Source organism: Phoca vitulina, unplaced genomic scaffold (genome assembly GCF_004348235.1).
Source record: "Phoca vitulina isolate PV1807 unplaced genomic scaffold, GSC_HSeal_1.0 scaffold1, whole genome shotgun sequence".
Classification (NCBI taxonomy): domain Eukaryota; kingdom Metazoa; phylum Chordata; class Mammalia; order Carnivora; family Phocidae; genus Phoca; species Phoca vitulina.
The window spans coordinates 33,614,235-33,635,057 of NW_022589704.1; the positions used below are offsets into that span (position 1 = coordinate 33,614,235).

Consider the following 20,823-nt stretch of genomic DNA (forward strand, 5'->3'; position numbering starts at 1 on the left):
TAATGAAGCAGCAGAAAAAGACATCAAGAAATCAATCCCATTTACAATTGCACCAGAAACCATGAGATACTTAGGAATAAACCTAACCAAAGAGGTAAAAGATCTGTACTCCATGAAAACTATAAAACACTGATGAAAGAAAATGAAGATGAAACAAAGAAATTGAAAAACATTCCATGCTCATGGATCAGAAGAATGAATATTGTTAAAATGTCTATGCTACCCAAAGCAATCTACACATTTAATGCAATCCCTATAAAATACTAACAGCATTTTTCACAGAGCTGGAATGAACAGTCCTCAAATTTGTATGGAACCACAAAAGACCCCAAATAGCCAAAGCAACCTTCAAAAAGAAAAGCAGAGTTGGAGGCATCACGATTCTAGACTTGAAGTTATCTTACAAAGTGGTAGTGATCAAGACAGTATGGTACTGGCACAAAAACAGACACATAGATCAATGGAACAGAATAGAGAGCCCTGAGATGAACCTACAACTATATGGTCAATTAATCTTTGACAAAGCAGGAAAGAATATCCAATGGAAAAAAGACAGTCTCTTCAACAAATTGCGTTGGGAAAATTGGACAGCAACATGCAAAAGAATGAAATGGGATCATTTTCTTAAAACTATACACAAAAATTGGGCGCCTGGGTGGCTCAGTCGTTAAGTGTCTGCCTTCGGCTCAGGTCATGATCCCAGGGTCCTGGGATTGAGCCCCGCATTGGGCTCCCTGCTTGGCGGGAAGCCTGCTTCTCCCTCTCCCACTCCCCCTGCTTGTGTTCCCTCTCTCACTGTGTCTCTCTCTGTCAAATAAATAAAATCTTAAAAAAAAAAAAACTATACACAAAAATAAATTCAAAATGGATTAGAAGCCTAAATGTGAGACAGGATCCATTAAAATCCTAGAGGAGAATAGAGGCAGTAACCTCTATTACATTGGTCATACCAACTTCTTACTAGGTATGTCTCCTGATGCAAGGGAAACAAATGCAAAAATAAACTATTGGGACTTCATCAAAATAAAAACCTTCTGTGCAGTGAAGGAAGGAGTCAACAAAACTAAAAGGCCACCTACTGAATGGGAGAAGATATTTACAAATGACATATATCTGATAAAGGGTTAGTATCCAAAATCTATAAAGAACTTACCGGACTCAACACCCCAAAACCAAATAATCCAGTTAAGAAATGGGCAGAAGACCTGAATAGACACTCTTCCAAAGAAGACATACAGATGGCTAATAGACATGAAAAAATGCTCAACATCACTCATCATCAGGAAAATACAAATCAAAACTACAATGAGATATCACTTCCCATTTGTCAGAATGGCTAAAATTAACAACACAAGAAACAATAGGTGTTGGCAAGGTTGTGGAATAAAGGGCAATTTGCTTACACTGTTGATGGGAATGCAAACTAGTACAGCCATTTTGGAAAACAGTATGGAGTTTCCTCAAAAAGTTAAAAGTAGAACTACCCTATGATCCAGCAATTGCACTACTAGGTATTTACCCAAAGATTACAAAAATATTAATTCAAAGGGATACATGCACCCCAATGTTTATAGCAGCATTATTAGCAATAGAAATTCTGGAAAGAGCCCAAAAGTCCATTGACTGATGAATGAATAAAAAAATCTTGCCATTTGCAACAACATGGATGGAGCTAGAGAGTATTATGGTAAGCAAAATAAATCAATCAGAGAAAGACAAATACCATATGATCTCACTCATATGTGGAATTTAAGAAATGATCATATGGGGGAAAAAGACAAACCAAGAAACATCTTCTTAACTGGAAAGAACAAACTGATGGTTAGCAGAAGGGAGCTGGAGTTGGAGGGGGGGGAGCATTAAATAAGTGATGGGGATTAAGGGGGCACTTGTGATGAGCACTGGGTGTTGTATGGAAGTGTTGAATCACTAAATTGTACACCTGAAACTATTATTACACTGTATCTTAACTGGAATTTAAATAAAAACTTAAAAAAGAAATAGAACATCATCAATATCAAAAATGTGCTTTGTGTGCCCTTATGAGAGTCCTTCTTTTCCCCAACCCATCCTTAGGTAACCACTGCCCTGATGTTTTTTGTTTTTTGTTTTTTTAATTTTACTTTATTATGTTATGTTAATCACCATACATTACATCATTAGTTTTTGATGTAGTGTTCCATGATTCATTGTGGGCATATAACACCCAGTGCTCCATTCAATACGTGCCCTCTTTAATACCCATCACCAGGCTAACCCATCCCCCCACCCCTCCTCTCTAGAACCCTCAGTTTCTAAGAGTCCATAGTCTCTCATGGTTCATCTCCCCTTCCGATTTCCCCCCTTCATTTTTCCCTTCCTACTATCTTCTTCTTTTTTTTTTAACAACATATAATGTATTATTTGTTTCAGAGGTATGGGTCTGTGATCCATCAGTCTTACACAGTTCACAGCGCTCACCCTCCCCAATGTCTGTCACCCAGCCACCCGATCCCTCCCACCCCCCACCACTCTAGCAACCCTCAGTTTGTTTCCTGAGATTAAGAATTCCTCATATCAGTGAGATCATATGATACATATCTTTCTCTGATTGACTTATTTCGCTTAGCATAATACCCTCTAGTTCCATCCACGTCATTGCAAATGGCAAGATTTTTTTTTTGATGGCTGCATAATATTCCATTGTATATATATACCACATCTTCTTTATCCATTCATCTGTTGATGGACATCTTGGCTCTTTCCATAGTTTGGCTACATTGCTGCTATAAACATTGGGGTACACATACCCCTTCAGATCACTACATTTGTATCTTTGGGGTAAATGCCCAGTAGTGCAATTGTTGGGTTGTAGGGTAGCTCTATTCTCAACTTTTTGAGGAACCTCCATACTGTTTTCCAGAGTGGCTGCACCAGCTTGCATTCCCACCAACAGTGTAGGAGGGTTCCCCTTTCTCCGCATCCTTGCCAACATCTGCCCTTTCCTGACTTGTTAATTTTAGCCATTGTGACTGGTGTGAGGTGGTATCTCATTGAGGTTTTGATTTGGATTTCCCTGATGCCAAGTGATGTTGAACACTTTTTCATGTGTCTGTTGGCCATTTGGATGTCTTCTTTGGAAAAATGTCTGTTCATGTCTTCTGCCCATTTCTTGATTGGATTAGTTGTTCTTTGGGTGTTGAGTTTGAAAAGTTCTTTATAGATTTTGGATACTAGCCCTTTATCTGATATGTCATTTGGAAATATCTTCTCCCATTCTGTCGGTTGTCTTTTGGTTTTGTTGACTGTTTCCTTTGCTGTGCAAAAGGTTTTTATCTTGATGAAGTCCCAATAGTTCATTTTTGCCCTTACTTTCCTTGCCTTTGGTGATGTTTCTAGGAAGAAGTTGCTGCGGCTGAGGACAAAGAGGTTGCTGCCTGTGTTCTCTAGGATTTTGATGGACTCCTGCCTCACATTTAGGTCTTTCATCCATTTTGAGTCTATTTTTGTATGTGGTGTAAGGAAATGGTAAAGTTTCATTCTTCTGCATGTGGCTGTCCAATTTTCCCAACTATTTATTGAAGAGACTGTCTTTTTTCCATTGGACATTCTTTCCTGCTTTGTCAAAGATTAGTTGACCATAGAGTTGAGGGTCCATTTCTGGACTCTCTGTTCTGTTCCATTGATCTGTGTGTCTGTTTTTGTGCCAGTAACATACTGTCTTGATGATTACAGCTTTGTAATAGAGCTTGAAGTCCGGAATTGTGTTGCCACCAGCTTTACTTTTCTTTTTCAACATTCCTCTGGCTATTCGGGGTCTTTTCTGGTTCCATATAAATTTTAGGATTATTTGTTCCATTTCTTTGAAAAAAGTTGATGGTATTTTGATAGGGATTACATTAAATGTGTAGATTGCTCTAGGTAGCATTGACATCTTCACAACATTTGTTCTTCCAATCCATGAGCATGGAACGTTTTTCCATTTCTTTGTGTCTTTCTCAGTTTCTTTCATGAGTATTTTATAGTTTTCTGAGTACAGATTCTTTGCCTCTTGGGTTAGATTTATTCCTAGGTATCTTATGGTTTTGGGTGCAATTGTAAATGGGATCGACTCCTTAATTTCTCTTTCTTCTGTCTTGTTGTTGGTGTATAGGAATGCAACTGATTTCTGTGCATTGATTTTATATCCTGCCACTTTACTGAATTCCTGTATGAGTTCTAGCAGTTTTGGGATGGAGTCTTTGGGTTTTCTACATAAAGTATCATATCATCTGCAAAGAGTGAGAGTTTGACTTCTTCTTTGCCGATTTGGATGCCTTTGATTTCTTTTTGTTGTCTGATTGCTGTGGCTAGGACTTCTAGTACTATGTTGAATAGCAGTGGTGATAGTGGACATCCCTGCCATATTCCTGACCTTAGGGGGAAAGCTCTCAGTTTTTCCCCATTGAGAATGATATTTACTGTGGGTTTTTCATAGATGGCTTTTATGATATTGAGGTACATACCTTCTATCCCTACACTCTGAAGAGTTTTGATCAAGAAAGGATGCTGTATTTTGTCAAATGCTTTTTCTGCATCTACTGAGAGGATCATATGGTTCTTGTTCTTTCTTTTATTAATACATTGTATCACATTGATTGATTTGCGGATGTTGAACCAACCTTCAGTCCAGGAATAAATCCCACTTGGTGAATACTCCTTTTAATGTACTGTTGGATCCTATTGGCTAGTATTTTGGTGAGAATTTTTGCATCCATGTTCATCAGGGATATTTGTCTGTAATTCTCCTTTTTGATGGGGTCTTTGTCTGATTTTGGGATCAAGGTAATGGTGGCCTCATAAAATGAGTTTGGAAGTTTTCCTTCCATTTCTATTTTTTGGAACAGTTTCAGAAGAATAGGTATTAATTCTTCTTTAAATGTTTGGTAGAATTCCCATGGGAAGCCATCTGGCCCTAGGCTCTTGGTTTTTTGGGAGATTTTTGATTACTGCTTCAATTTCCTTAGGGGTTATAGGTCTGTTCAGGTTTTCTATTTCTTCCTGGTTCAGTTTTGGTAGTTTGTACATCTCTAGGAATGCATCCATTTCTTCCAGATTATCTAATTTGCTGGCATATAGTTGCTCATAATATGTTCTTATAATTGTTTGTATTTCTTTGGTGTTGGTTGTGATCTCTCCTCTTTCATTCATGATTTTATTTATTTGGGTCAACTTTTCTTTTTGATAACGCTGGCCCAAAGAACTTTCAAAGTCTTTCAAAGAACTAGCTCCTAGTTTCGTTGATCTGTTCTGCTGTTCTTTTGGTTTCTCTTTCATTGATTTCTGCTCTGATCTTTATTATTTCTCTTCTCCTGCTGGATTTAGGCTTTATTTGCTGTTTTTTCTCCAGCTCCTTTAGGTGTAGGGTTAGGTTGTGTATTTGAGACCTTTCTTGTTTCTTGAGAAAGGCTTGTATTGCTATATACTTTTCTCTTAGGACTGCCTTTGCTGTATCCCAAAGATTTTGAACAGTTGTGTTTTCATTTTCATTGGTTTCCATGATTTTTTTAAATTCTTCTTTAATTTCCTGGTTGACCCATTTATTCTTTAGTAGGATGCTCTTTAGCCTCCATGTATTTGAGTTCTTTCTGACTTTCTTCTTGTGATTGAGTTCTAGTTTCAAAGCACTGTGGTCTGACAATATGCAGGGAATAATCCCAATCTTTTGGTACCGGCTGAGACCTGATTTGTGACCTAGGATGTGATCTATTCTGGAGAATGTTCCATGGGCACTAGAGAAGAATGTGTATTCTGTTGCTTTGGGATGGAATGTTCTGAATATATCTGTGAAGTCCATTTGGCCCAGTGTGTCATTTAAAGTCTTTATTTCCTTGTTGATCTTTTGCTTAGATGATCTGTCCATTTCAGTGAGGGGGGTGTTAAAGTCCCCTACTATTATTTTATTGTTGTCGATGTGTTTCTTTGATTTTGTTATTAATTGGCTTATATAATTGGCTGCTCCCATGTTAGGGGCATAGATATTTATACTTGTTAGATCTTCTTGTTGGATAGACCCTTTAAGTAGGATATAGTGTCCTTCCTCATCTCTTATTATAGTCTTTGGTTTAAAATCTAATTTGTCTGATATAAGGATTGCCACCCCAGCTTTCTTTTGATGTCCATTAGCATGGTAAATGGTTTTCCACCCCCTCACTTTCAATCTGGAGGTGTCTTTGGGTCTAAAATGAGTCTCTTGCAGACAGCATATCGATGGGTCTTGTTTTTTAATCCAGTCTGATAGCCTGTGTCTTTTGATTGGGGCATTTAGCCCATTTACATTCAGGGTAACTATTGAAAGATATGAATTTAGTGCCATTGTATTGCCTGTAAGGTGACTGTTACTGTATATTGTCTCTGTTCCTTTCTGGTCCATGTTACTTTTAGGCTCTCTCTTTGCTTAGAGGACCCCTTTCAATATTTCTTGTAGGGCTGGTTTTGTGTTTGCAAATTCTTTTAGTTTTTATTTGTCCTGGAAACTTTTTATCTCTCCTTCTATTTTCAATGACAGCCTAGCTGGATATAGTATTCTTGGTTGCATATTTTTCTCATTTAGTGCTCTGAATATATCCTGCCAGTCCTTTCTGGCCTGCCAGGTCTCTGTGGATAGGTCTGTTGCCAATCTAATGTTTCTACCATTGTAGGTTACAGACCTCTTGTCCCAAGCTGCTTTCAGAATTTTCTCTTTGTCTCTGAGACTTGTAAGTTTTACTATTAGATGGCAGGGTGTTGACCTATTTTTATTAATTTTGAGGGGGGTCCTCTGTGCCTCCTGGATTTTGATGCCTGTTTCCTTCCCCAAATTAGGGAAGTTCTCTGCTATAATTTGCTCCAATATACCTTCTGCTCCCTCTCTCTTTCTTCTTCTTCTGGGATCTCAATTATTCTAATATTGTTTCATCTTACGGTATCGCTTATCTCTCAGATTCTGCCCTTGTGATCCAGTAGTTGTTTATCTCTCTTTTTCTCAGCTTCTTTATTCTCCATCATTTGGTCTTCTATATCACTAATTTTCTCTTCTGCCTCATTTATCCTAGCAATTAGAGCCTCCATTTTGATTGCATCTCATTAATAGCCTTTTTGGTTTTGACTTGGTTAGATTGTAGTTCTTTTATTTCTCCAGAAAGTGTTTCTCTAGCATCTTCCATGCTTTTTTTCAAGCCAGCCAGTATCTTCATAATCATCATTCTGAACTCTGATTCCAACATCTTACTAATTCCGTATTGATTAGGTGCCTGGCAGTCAGTACTGCCTCTTGTTCTTTTTTTTTTTTTTTGAGCTGAGTTTTTCCATCTTGTCATTTTGTCCAGAGGAGAATAGATGAATGAGAGAACAAAATGCTAACAGGGTAACAATGACCCCAGAACAATATACACTAAACAAATCAGAAGAGACGTGAAACCGGGGGGAAAGAAAGGGAAAGAAAGAAAAAAGAAAAAAAAAAAAAGAATGTGGTCAGATATGATCAGGCTGGTGCATAGATCAGTGCCACACACTAGATTTTGGGTGTATTTTGGTCTGTTAGAAGAAAGTGCCTCCCAAAATTTTAAAGAAATAAAAACTTGTATATGTACAAAAATAAGGGTAAATATGATGAAGGGATGGAATAGGACTGTAAAGATGAAAATTATAAAAGATTTTATAAAAGGAATTGATAAGAAGTTGGTTGAAAAAAGAAAAGAGAAATTTAAAAAAAAAGGGAGAGAATGTGATCAGGCAGGAGACTAGAACAAAGCCATACACTAGACATTTAGGGTATATTTTGAAACTGTATCCCAAAATTTTAAAGAGAGAACAACTTATAAATATACCAAAAATAAGGTTAACTACAATGAAGGGATAGAATATGACTCTAAAAATGAAAAATAAAAAAGATTTTTAAAAGAGGGATTGATAAGATGTTGGTTCAAAAAGGGGAAAAAGAAAAATTAAAAAAAAAACAAAAAGAAAATTAAAAAAATTAACTTTGAAAGACTAAAGAATCATGGGGAAAAAGCCATGAATTCTATGTGTAGTATTCCCCTAGCGCTGGAGTTCTGCCGTTCTCATTGATCGGTAAACTTGTTCTTGGCTGGCTGTTCTTGCTGATCTTCTGGGGGAGGGGCCTGTTGCTGTGGTTCTCAAATGTCTTTGCCAGAGGTGGAATTGCCCCGCCCCTGCCAGGAGTCGGGCTAAGTAATCTGCTCGGGTTTGCTCTCGGGAGCTTTTGTTCCCTGCAAGCTTTCTGTTTGGCTTTGGAGAGGAGAGTGAAAATGGCGGCCTCCCAATCTCCGCCCCAGAGGAGCCGAGAACTTGGGGCCCCACTCCTCAGCCCCCAGAGAAAAGCAATCATTCCCGTCTCCCCGGTCTCCAGCCACACTCCGTGCTCACCTGACCTGTGACTGAGCATTTCTGTCTCTGGCACACGACCCCGTGTGGAGTCTCCAAACCCAGCAGATCCCTGAAGTGCACTCCCGCGCCACTCCTCCCGGGGGAGGAAGGGGAGTCTCCCCGGATCTGCCGCTTGTTGGGTCCCTGCTGGAAGAGCAGTGGCCCGACTGTGCCGCGGATTACGGTTTATGGCAATCCCGAGCTGAGAGTCCACTCCTTGGCTCTGTCTCCTGCAGCCAGCTTCCCCGCTCCGATACCTGGGAGCTCTGCCGCACTCAGGCACCCCTGGTCTTCCTGTGACCCCGAGGGTCCTGAGACCACACTGTCCCAGTGAGGGTTCCACCCCCTGCTTAGCCACTGGAGCAACGCCCCTCAGCGGAGCCAACTTCTAAAATTTCCGATTTTGTGCTCCGCTGCTCTATCACTTGCCAGTAGTGGCTGATGGAGGCCCCCTCCCCCGCTGTCTATCTTCCCGAATATCACCTCGGATTCACTTCACATGTCCTACCTTCCAGCAAGTGGTTGCTTTTCTGTTCAGAGAGTTGTTGCTATTCTTTTCTTGGATCTCCTGTTGAGTTTGTAGGTGTTCAGAATGATTTGATCCCTATCTAGCTGAATTCCTGGGACCAGACAAAATTTAGGTCTCCTACTCCTCTGCCATCTTGCTCCTCCCCCTCCTACTGCCCTGACTTTTGTTGGAATCATTCCTTTTCCTTTGTGTCCTTAAACAATATATTGCTGGTTTGCCTCTCTTAGAAAATTTTATAAGTGGATCATATTGAATGTATTCTCTTGTGAATCATACCATATATGTTCTTCTGTCACTTTTTAAATGTGTAACTCATTTCTTTCTTTAGACTGGAAAAAATGAAAAAAGAATATAGAAATCTGAATACATGGATTGAAAAAGCTAGCTATTTAGAAGGAGTTCTTACCCCAAAATTGGCCCATAGCGAACATAAGGTAATTAACATAATACATTCTCCATATATAACTTCTAATACTTTTTCTTTTAAAAAGATTATAATAAAAGTGATGATAAGATATTGCTTATTCTTGATATATAAAATGCTGTTCATGGCTCATGTACTTTCCTATTTTGCTAATGTGACATTTGATAAATATTGACTAATAATTTGTAAGGTTTAGTTTTTTAACAGCTTTAAGACATAATTCACCTATTCAAAGTATACAATTCAGTGGTCTTTAGTATATTCACAGAGTTGTATGTCCATTGCTACGATCAATTTTCAGATATTCTCATTAGCCCCAAAAGAAACTCCTACCCCTTAACCAAACCTCCCAGAACTCCCGTTCTCTAGACAATAACTAGTCTACTTTCTGTTTCTATAGATTTGTTTATTCTAAACATTCCATTTGAGTGGAATCATACAATATACGGTTCTTTGTGACTTGCTTCTTTCACTTATCATAGGGTTTTCAGGGTTCATCCCCATTGTAGCATGTATCAATACTTTGTTTCTTTTTACTGCCAAATAATATTCCACTATATGGATATGTACCACGTTTTGTTTATCCTCATCAGTTGGTGGACATTTGGGTTGTTTCAACTTTTTAGCTATCATGAATAATGCTGTGAACATTCATATGCAGGTTTTTATGTGAGCATATGTTTGTAATTCTCTTGGGTATATACCTAGGAGTAGGATTGTTGGATCATACAGTAGTTCCCTCTTTAACTTTTTCAGGAACTATCAAACTGTTTTCCATAGTGGCTGCACAATTTTACATCTAACCAGCAATGTATGAAGGTTCCGTATCTTCTCCACCACTTGTTATTTTCCTTTTATGTTTGTTTCAATTATAGCCATCTTAATGGGTTTGAAGTGGTATCTCATTATGGTTTTGATTTACATTTCCCTGATAACCAATGAGGTGAACATCTTTTCATGTGCTTACTGGCCATTTGTATATCTTCTTTGGATAAATGTTTATTCAAGTCCTTTGTTTTTGTTTTTGTTTTTAAATTGGGTTACTTGTTTTTTTATTGTTTAGTTGTAAGAGTTCTTTATATTTTGAATACTAGACCTTTATCAGATATATAAGTAAGGTTTAATATATAGAAATACAATCGGACCTCTACATTTTCACCTGGCGGTAGGGATTCATAGGGGTTTCAGTGAATTAATAAAACATTACTAAGATCACAGCCTTGAAATGGTAGTCATAACATACTGATATATTAATGTTTTTCAATGCCTCATTATAATTTGGCATAGTGGTACTGCCTTAGGATAAATTAATTAACACTTATACAGAATTAGTATTTTAGGGAAAATTTGAGGGGCTCTTCATTAAAGGAACTATGGACTTTGGGTTCTTATTAAAAGATCAGTATTTTATAAGAGTCAGTGATCACTCTACCTTATAATTCCTCTTGGAATTTTTTTAAAGATCCACATCCCTTTGCAACTCATAGGTCATAATGTTTTCCAATAAAAAAGTAATCGGTTTTCTTGGGGTATCCTCTTTTATTCCTTGAAGTTACAATATTATGTCATTTATCTCATAATCTTTTTCTCTTATACATTTGTCACTCAAATACCCTATCAATTCTTGGATAGCTTCTCTCTGGAACATTAACTCCTAGCCAGGGTATGCTTCTCTTTAAAATAGTGTTGTTTGGATGGTTTTTCTCATAAATCCATATTCTTCCATAAATTTTAAAGGGGGTAATAAAAGAAGTTATAAAGGCAGATTGGCTCGCTAAACATTTCTCCAATATCTCTCTCTTTTTTTTCTTGTTTCTAGGAAATTGATACCAAGCAGTTACTAAAAAGCCTACATGAAGAGCAGTCTGAAGTTTTTGAAACATCAGGTTAAGAAACTAATTGACATTTGTGTTTATTATTAAGATAATTAAAAAGAGGGTAGTTGTATCACAAAAAGAATTAGTAATTTGCTTTAAGTGGATTTTATTTTTTGTTGGAAATAAATATGCATCTCATAGTCTTAGTATATAGTATTTATTTTGTAACACTCCAAAGAAAAGACTTTGACCCAATTAAGAGTTGTTGTTTTTTTTTTTAAGCTTTTATTTATATGAGAGAGAGAGAGACAGCATGTGCATGAGTAGGGGATGGGGCAGAGGGAGAGGGAGAGAATCTCAAGCAGACTTTGTGCTGAGTTTGGAGCCTGATGTGGGGCTTGATCACAACCCTGAGATCATGACCTGAGCCAAAACCAAGAATTGGATGCTTAACCAACAAAACCACCCAGGTGCCCAAGAGTGGTTTTTTTTGTTTTTGTTTTTAATGTTCCTTTCCTCATTTAAGGACAAGAAAAAAGTTAAATCTTAACTATGATCTATGAAAAAGTATTTTTCTTAAACATTAGCTGTAGGGCTATTGGTCTCTTTTAAGTAGAGGGGTGTGTGTGTGTGTGTGTGTGTGTGTGTGTGTGTGTGTGAAAGGAAGAAGGACAGAGGGAGTGGTAAATTCAATTAGCATTAAATTTGAGAACTTCTCACAAATTATCAGTAAGATAATGGAAGATATTGTTTGGCAGTCTTTTAAAAAAATCTCTGTTAAAAGAGTCATTGAAAGTAAGTTAAAATAGATGCATAAACTGTATCTGTAAAATCTTGGATTCTGCAGGTGTGGAATAACGAGTTATTGTTACAGGACTTGTACCACAAGTTACTTCTCTACTTCCCCTATTTCTACTTCCTGGCTACCTCAGCCTTTGATATATTCATTTCCTAACCTCTGAGAATCAGCCAGCCTAGCAGAGCTATGCTGTCTTTAGCCTACTCTTTACCTTGAAATGTTCAATTTTCAGGTGTAGGAGAATCACAGTTTCCGTCTTCAGTATCACTGTTGAAGATTTGAGGTTAACACGCCTCAGTCACTGTTGGTTGCCAACTTTTTTTTTCTCTTTTTTTTCTTATCTGAAGAGTTTGTTTCAAGTCTAGTGACTTCTGTTTTTCTGGTACTCCTATAGCTTCTTATAGCTTCAGCTAACATTTATTGACCACTGTATTGCAGGCCTTTACCTGGATTATATAAATCAGTCCTCATAGCAGTCAGTTGAGGGTGCTGTTATTTATCCATATTTTACAGATGAGAAAGCTGAAGATCAGACAGATAAAGTAACCAGTCAGAAGTCACACAGCCATCAACTGATAGGGATTAAATTTGAACCTTGTCCATTTGACCCAAGAGCTTAAGCATTTAACCATATTGCTGCTCACATCTTACATATACTTAATATCAGACCTGTAAGATAAGCCATTATTAATCTTATTTTACATACGAGAAAACCAAGGCTCAGAAAAATGGGCTAAGCTGACCAGTTACACAGCTAATGACCATAATAAATTTTGTGTTATACTAGACTTAACACATTCCTTTGTATCTCAATTTTTTATTCCATCTCTCTTCCTTTAAGGTTTTCCTTTTCTACTTGCTAAATATATAACCTTTCTATTTGTAGGAAAATTTTACAAGTGTTTCAATCAGCCTCTTTTATTTTTTTTTAAATTTTATTTTATTATGTTATGTTAGTCACCATACAATACATCATTAGTTTTTGATGTAGTGTTCCACGATCCATTGTTTTGTATAACACCCAGTGCTACATGCAGTATGTGCCCTCCTTAATACCCATCACCAGGCTAGCCCATCCACCTACCCCCCTCCCCTCTAACACCCTCAGTTTGTTTCTCAGAGTCCATAGTCTCTCATGATTCATCTCTCCCTCTAGTTTCCCCCCCTTCATTTTTCCCTTCCTTCTCCTAATGTCCTCCATGCTCTTCCTTATGTTCCACAAATAAGTGAAACCATATGATAATTGACTTTCTCTGCTTGACTTATTTCACTTAGCATAATCTCCTCCAGTTCCGTCCATGTTGATGTAAAAGTTGGGTATTCATCTCTTCTGATGGCTGAGTAATATTCCATTGTATATATGGACCACATCTTCTTTATCCATTCATCTATTGAAGGGCATCTCGGCTCTTTCCATGGTTTGGCTATTGCAGACATTGCTGCTATGAACATTGGAGTGCATATGGCCCTTCTTTTCACTACATCTCAGTCAGCATCTTTTAAATGGTCCTACTTTCTCTGGTTACATGCAACTTTATTCCAGTCTCTTTTTTCCAATCCCAACTCTATCACTGCCCATCTGGATTTATTTTATTTCCTCTTGACTTGTAGAAAAATATACTGTATATCTGTTTTATGTCTTACACTGATGGATCTGAAATCTTACCACTTAATGCATGTTTTCATTTTATCTCCACACTTTTTCAATTTACCACTCCCCCATCTTCCCAGAGATTCATCAGCCTGTTTTTACTAAATAGTATTTGTGTTTGAATAGCTCCTTTGATTTAAATTGTTCTTTGTTCTTGGTGAGAAAAATTAAAATAGTATTTTATTAGTGTACATATGTATAAATGTGTTTATTATTTTATAATGTAATATAATAATAAAATACTTCTTTTAACTTATTAACAGATGTCCCTTTTATAATGGAGGAAGCTGAAACTGTTCCAAGTGAGGTAAGGGAACTTGGAAGAGAACTTCTAATAGTCACTGTTTTATAAGGGGATGAAACATTTATAAATAGAGAAATATTTATAGATGGAAAAAAAAGCACCCAAGAAGTTATTCAGGTTTTTATGGTTATTTCTATTGTGGCAATATCTATACAATTACATTATTTATTTAAGTTAAATTACACTCTTAAAAGGGAAATTACAGCATAAAACGGTACTATTTAAAAATACATACAAAGATAGGGGACAAAAGATGTTGATGAAGAAAAAGGGGGCAACAAGTAAAAATAAAAGCATAAAATTCTGCACAACAATCTTGGAAATGGAAGCCACAGACTTTACCACATTCTTTACTTTCTCTATGGATTTATAATCTGTATTTAAAATAGAAGCAAAAAAATAGAATTCACATAATATTATTTGATTTTATGGTATTTTCTTTGTGCTATTTTGCTATTAAAATTTCCCTTATTTTTATTTTTTAAAAAAGATTTATTTATTTATTTTAGAGAGCATGCATTTGAGTGCATGGTGGGGGGAGGGACAGAGAGCGAGAGAGAGAGAGAGAGAGAGAGAATCTCAAGCAGACCCCCAGCTGAGCACAGAGCTTGGCATGGGGCTCAATCCCATGACTCCATGATCATGACCTAAGCTGAAATCAAGAGTCGGAAACTCAACTGACTGAGCCACCCAGGTATCCCTAAAATTTCCTTTATTATGATATATTGGTGTAGCATAATAACAGCAAAATGTTGGACCCCTCAATTTTCTTTAAGATGTTGCTGATTTATAAAATCTGAATATATGAGAACCACTGCTTTATAAAGCAGTATGATTGGGGCGCCTGGGTGGCTCAGTTGGTTAAGCATCTGCCTTTGGCTCAGGTCACGATCCCAGGGTCCTGGGATCAAGTCCTGTGTCAGGCTCCCTGCTCAGCGGGAGTCTGCTTCTCCCTCTCCCTCTGCCTGCCACTCCTCCTGCTTGTGCGCTCTCTCTCTCTCTCTCTCTCTGTCAAATAAATGAATAAAATCTTTAAAAAGAATAAAGCAGTGTGATCATTTTAATGAATAATATTCTATAGTCCATGGTTTCAGGCAAATAGAGAGTTTAACTCTTTTAATAAGGAATGTAATAATTGACAGATATTGATGGTCACTTTTTATGATAACAGATAATGGTTTTTAATTCCAATTTTATTATTTTTAAATATTTTCTAGTCAGTAATGATTAATTGGTAGTTTGCTTTATTCATATATTTTCTAGTTGCCGGATAATGATGATAAGAAAAGTATGACTCTACCAACTCTGAACCAGTCAAATCAAGATAATTCAGATGCTGTTGCTCCTGAAAGTGATGAATCAACAAAGCAAACAGATGAGTCAACAAAGCAAACAGATGAGTCAACGGAGCAAACAGATGAGTCAACAAAGCAAACAGATGAGTCAACAAAGCAAATAGATGAATCAACAAAGCGAACTCCACTGCCTGTTATTCCTACCCTGACAATAACAGAGGAGAACAAAACATCACCTTTAGAGGAATACCAATCAAAAGCTGTGCCAGAGGGAAAAATGAAAAATATATTCTTTCCACCAGAAGCAAAATTGAAAGATAGATATCCAAGCCTTTTAAAAACAGACTCATCTCCATCAGAGGTAAAGTTGAAAACTAGCTATATATATCCAGGTAAAATAAAGAGGAGGATCTTAGATTCATCACCAGCAGAACTTAGATGGCAAAGCAACCATCTAAGCTTAGCTAGAAAGAAGAGCACAAACTTAGTTTCCCCAGACTCAAAATCAAAAAGTAGGTCTCAAAGCCAAGATTCAGAGGAAGACCTTGAACTAAAGGTAGCTGCCCTCATATTAAAAGTATAAAACTAGGGAAAAGAAAATAATTCATTTAAAAAAAACAAATAAATTGAAAATGCATTCAAATTCTCCAAGGGGAAGTGTGTCTAAGTATATTAAACATTTCCTACCCTACTTAGATTCATCAAGTAAGGAGGAAAAAAAAAAACCCTTGAAGGAAAAGCAGAGTGATGTGAGATACCTGTAGTACAAACTAGTCTCATGGGTGTGTATAAAATTCAGCTGGAAGTGTAACAAAAGCAAGATCTAAATTCAAAGAAAATTTTAAAATCTTGGGAAGTTATTTCAGTGGAAATTTTTAATAAAACTGTTATAGGAAATAACAGATTATTCTTATTACAAATAATTTTATAGTTTAAAATGAGAATGATTTGAATATAAATTCAAAGGGTTAAAGCATTTCTCAAAATGACATTCTACTTAGATCTTTACTTCTTATTTGAATCACTATTATAGGTAGCTCATAAAGCAGTGTAAAAATGTGTACTGGTTAGTGGGTAAACAATCTGAATTCTAAGTAAGTTTCTGCCTCTAAATACTTCCAACAAGTTTGGGAACCTAAACCTCTAGACTTACTTCCTCATCTGTTGAATGGTAGATCATATCAGGTCATTTCTAAATTCTCTTTCTAATTCTAAAAGATAATTTTATTAAATATCTCTAGTTGGGGAATTATTCTTTTTTTTAAATTATTTATTTGATAGAGTGTGTGTACAAGTGGGGGAGTGGCAGGCAGAGGGAGAGGGAGAAGCAGGCTCCCCGCTGAGCAAGGAGCCGGATGCGGGACTCGATCCCAGGACCCCGGGGATCATGACCTGAGCTGAAGGCAGACACTTAACTGACCTAGCCGCCCAGGTGCTCCTAGTTGGGGAATTATTCTTAAATACCTAGATCAGTAGGTTAACCAGTGTAACTTATAAAGAATAACATTCTTATTTTTACTGAATGTGAAAGTAATACAGTTATAGAAAACTTAGAAAATAAACACATAAAAGACCAAATAAAAGTAGTTATAATCCTACTGCAATTTTAACCATTTTTTTCCTTTCAGCTTTGTTATTTATATATAACCATATTTTTCATTTATTTTAAAAAACTTGGATCAAATTATTTATGTGTGTGTATATATAATTTTATATTGTGCTTTTCAAAACTTGACATTATAAGCATGTTACCTGATTTTCTTAAAAATCTGCAAGGTGTAGAATATCCTTAAATATAGATACTTAGTAATTCCTTTAAACATTTTCTATATTGTTGGACATTAGCTTTGAAATTAACATCCTTTTACGTAACTATTTATTTGGACCTATGATTATGTCCTCATATATTCATAGAAATGGCATGTTGACAAATTTGCTCTCCAGAAAGATTTTGCCACTTTACCTTCTAACCAATAGTATTTGAATATTAATCATCTTTTAAAGAATGATTAGAACTTTTTCATACTTATTAGTTATTTTGGTTGTCTCTAGTAGTAGATAGATCGTATCCTTTGTCCATTGTTTTCTGGTGAGGACTTGGTGATGATGTTGAGGTTTTGTAGTGAGCTCTTTTTCATTGTAAGGACATTAACCATTGGTATATTCATGGCACATACTTTTTCTTTTCTTTTTTTTTTTAATTAAGTTCCACTTTATTTATTTATTTAAATTTTATTATGTTAGTCACCATACAATACATCATTAGTTTTTGATGTGGTCATCCATGATCCATTGTTTTCATATAACACCCAGTGCTCCATGCAGTACGTGCCCTCCTTAATACCCATCACTGGGCTAACCTATCCACCTACCCCACTCCCCTCTAAAACCCTGTTTGTTTCTCAGAGTCCATAGTCTCTCATGGTTCATCTCTCCCTCTGATTTCCCCCCTCATTTTTCCCTTCCTTCTCCTAATGTCCTCCATGCTCTTCCTTATGTTCCACAAATAAGTGAAACCATATGATAATTGACTTTCTCTGCTTGACTTATTTCACTTAGCATAATCTCCTCCAGTTCCGTCCATGTTGATGTAAAAGTTGGGTATTCATTCCTTCTGATGGCTGAGTAATATTCCATTGTATATATGGACCACATCTTCTTTATCCATTCATCTATTGAAGGGCATCTCGGCTCTTTCCACAGTTTGGCTATTGTGGACATTGCTTTTTCATAGTTTGTAGTTTGCCTTTTAATTTCTCTATTGAGTCTAACTTCCAAAATATTCAGTTTCATTTGATAAGTGAGTTACTGCTGTATAACAAACCACTCCAAAACTTAGTGGCTTAAAATAACCATTTTATTATCTCTCATGATTCTATGGGTTGATTATGCTCAGGTGGGAAGTTGTTTGCTCCACTTAATTTTGGTGAGGCTCATAATCATCTAGGAGCTCGACTGGGCTGGAACACTCATGAGGTTCACTTACATGTCTTACACTTTGATGGGGACAGCTGTAAATCTGGGCTCAGTTGGGATGCATGAACATCTGGTTTGATGTATCTCTTCCCACTCCCCACCACCACCCCTGTATCACCTTAGGGATTATCCCTTTCCCTCTCCATGCTGCCTCTTCATGTGGTCTCTCTTGCAGGGCAGCTAAATTTCTTATGTGGCAGCTTGGGGCTTGTAATACACAAAAACAGAAGCTTCAGGTCCTCTTATGACTTAGGCTTGGAACAAACATAGGGTCATTTCTACTGAATTCTGTTAGTTAAAGCAAGTCTCAGGCTCAACCCTGATTCAGTATGGAAGGGGCCTACATAAGGGCAGGAATCTTAGAAAGTGATGTTCATTGGGAGCCATATTTGGAGATTAACAACCATTAATTATCTCTACCCACAAGTAATTCATGTACCTCCTACATGCAAACTATACTTACTCCCCTTCTAAGATCCTTGGCTCATGCTATTACTACATCAGGCTTAGGCTTGAAGTATAGAATTTATCCAGGTGGATGAGGCTTCTTGAGTATGGCTCCTTTCAATCTTAAGACCTGTGAATTGAAGAGACCAATTATCTGTGTCCTATATACATGGTGAGTAAGGAACAGGAAAACAGGAGGCACTTACATTCCAAAGGTGGAAAAAGGGGAAAGTGAAGCATACAGCAGTGAGTGGGCCATAATTTTGAAGCTCTTGCCTCTGCCCTTGGGGCTTGGCTTTACCTTCTTTTTCCACGGGAAAGAGCTTATATTTGTAACTGAGTAGCTTTGCAGCCTATGTCTTCTCTGTAGAAAGTTGAGAGTTCAAAAACCTCTTTCCATGTAAATTGTCTCTGTTCCTGTCTCAGATGCTATGAATCTTACAGATTTTGTAGGTTTCTGTATATCAAATTATGATCTTAGCCAACTGTTACACTCCTGAATATCTTTAAGACAGACCACTATTTACCTTTGGTTGAGAGCCAAGGTGCTGTAGTACAATATCCTTAAGAATCTTAGAGGCTCTCCTATCCAGCAGAGAGGACCTAACAGGTCATCCTAAGATACTTAGAATATTTTTTGTTTAGCTGAATGGGTCTGTGAAACACTAACTTAAAACTTTTTGAGATCTGAACAAGAGATCTTAGAGTCACACCCTTGTGATCTTGACCTTGAAACCACATTTTCCTGGCAAGGCCATTGGAGCCCCATCAATGAAGTCATGAGGCCAGGATTTCTGTCATTGGTTCAGTGGCTTAACAGTGTCTTCAAGGACCCAGGAAAAGGCTCTTATCTTTCCTCTTTTTCATGCTAATGCTGGTCACTTTATGATCACAAGATGTTTGCTTCAGTCCTAGGCATCATATATAGATTCAGGCAGGTGAAAGAATGTGGGGGTTGAGCAGTTAAGTTCTTTTGTACTTCCCTCTTTTTATTTCTACAAAGAAACAAAAGTTTACCCAATCACCCCCCAGTGGATTTTGTGTCTCATTGACTAGAATTATGTAACATGAATACTTCTAGCTTTGAAGAAGATGGGAAAACTACTATTTGGCAAAAAGGAATGGGATTTCCAATAATGATCCATGATTTTGGACTGGATAGGTTGCTGTTAATAGCAAATTCAGGTTCTGTTAGTAATAAGATAGCATGGGGAGTGATTATTATGTAATCAATTAGCAGTAGTACCACAATTATTCTCTCTGATGGGAATGTTCTTCCCCCAGATCTTCACAGGGTTCATACATTCACAACATTCAGGTGTCTACTCAAATGTTAACCTCCTTAGAGAGGGCTTCTCTGACCACTCTATGTAAAATAACCACTTACTCACCCTATCCCATCCCTATTACTTTTTCTTCAAGTATCATTACTTGGTATCATATGTTTGTTTACTTATTTACTGTCTATCATTCCCAGTTGCCTTTTAAATTCCAAGTGATAGCGATTTAGTCTTACCACATTACCTTACCATTTAGAATAGTGATGAGTCCATAACAGACACTTAATATTTGTTGATTTGATTAGTTAAAAATATTGTAGGGTATTGATGGATTTGCTTTGGAATTTCTGAATATATTGTTTTATTATGTTCAATTAGCCAACATATAATACATCAATAGTTTTTGATGCAGTGTTCAACAATTCATTAGTTGCGTATAACACCCAGTGCTCATTACCATACGTGCCCTCCTTAATACCCATCACCCAGCTATCCCATCCCCCCAACCCCCTCCCTTCTGTAACCCTCAGTTTGTTTCCCTGAGTCCAGAGTCTTTCATTTTGTCTTCCTCTCTGATTTCTTCCCACTCAGTTTTCTCTCCCTTCCCCTGTGGTCTTCTGCACTATTCCTTATGTTCCACATTATGAGTGAAACCATATGATAATTGTCTTTCTCTGCTTGACTTATTTCACTTAGCATAATCTCCTCCAGTTCCATCCATGTCAATGCAAATGGTGGGTATTCATCCTTTCTGATGGCTGAATTATATTCCATTGTATATATGAACCACATTTTCTTTATTCATTCATCTGTTGAAGGACATCTCAGCTCCTTACAGTTTGGCTATTGTGGACATTGCTGCCAAGAACATTGAGGTGCATGGGCCCCTTCTTTTCACTACATCTGTATCTTTGGG

General features: G+C 37.1%; 1 protein-coding gene across 1 annotated transcript in view; it reads left to right on the forward strand.

Annotated features, from left to right (window-relative positions):
- The window catches only part of C2CD6 (C2 calcium dependent domain containing 6), a 146,095-nt gene that overhangs the window by 54,865 nt on the left and 70,407 nt on the right, over nucleotides 1-20,823 (forward strand). The window contains exons 10-14 of the mRNA XM_032403562.1: nucleotides 9,243-9,348; nucleotides 11,158-11,224; nucleotides 13,869-13,912; nucleotides 15,173-15,260; nucleotides 15,369-15,565. Coding sequence (XP_032259453.1) covers nucleotides 9,243-9,348; nucleotides 11,158-11,224; nucleotides 13,869-13,912; nucleotides 15,173-15,260; nucleotides 15,369-15,565 — 502 coding nt within the window. The remainder of the gene's footprint in view (nucleotides 1-9,242; nucleotides 9,349-11,157; nucleotides 11,225-13,868; nucleotides 13,913-15,172; nucleotides 15,261-15,368; nucleotides 15,566-20,823) is intronic.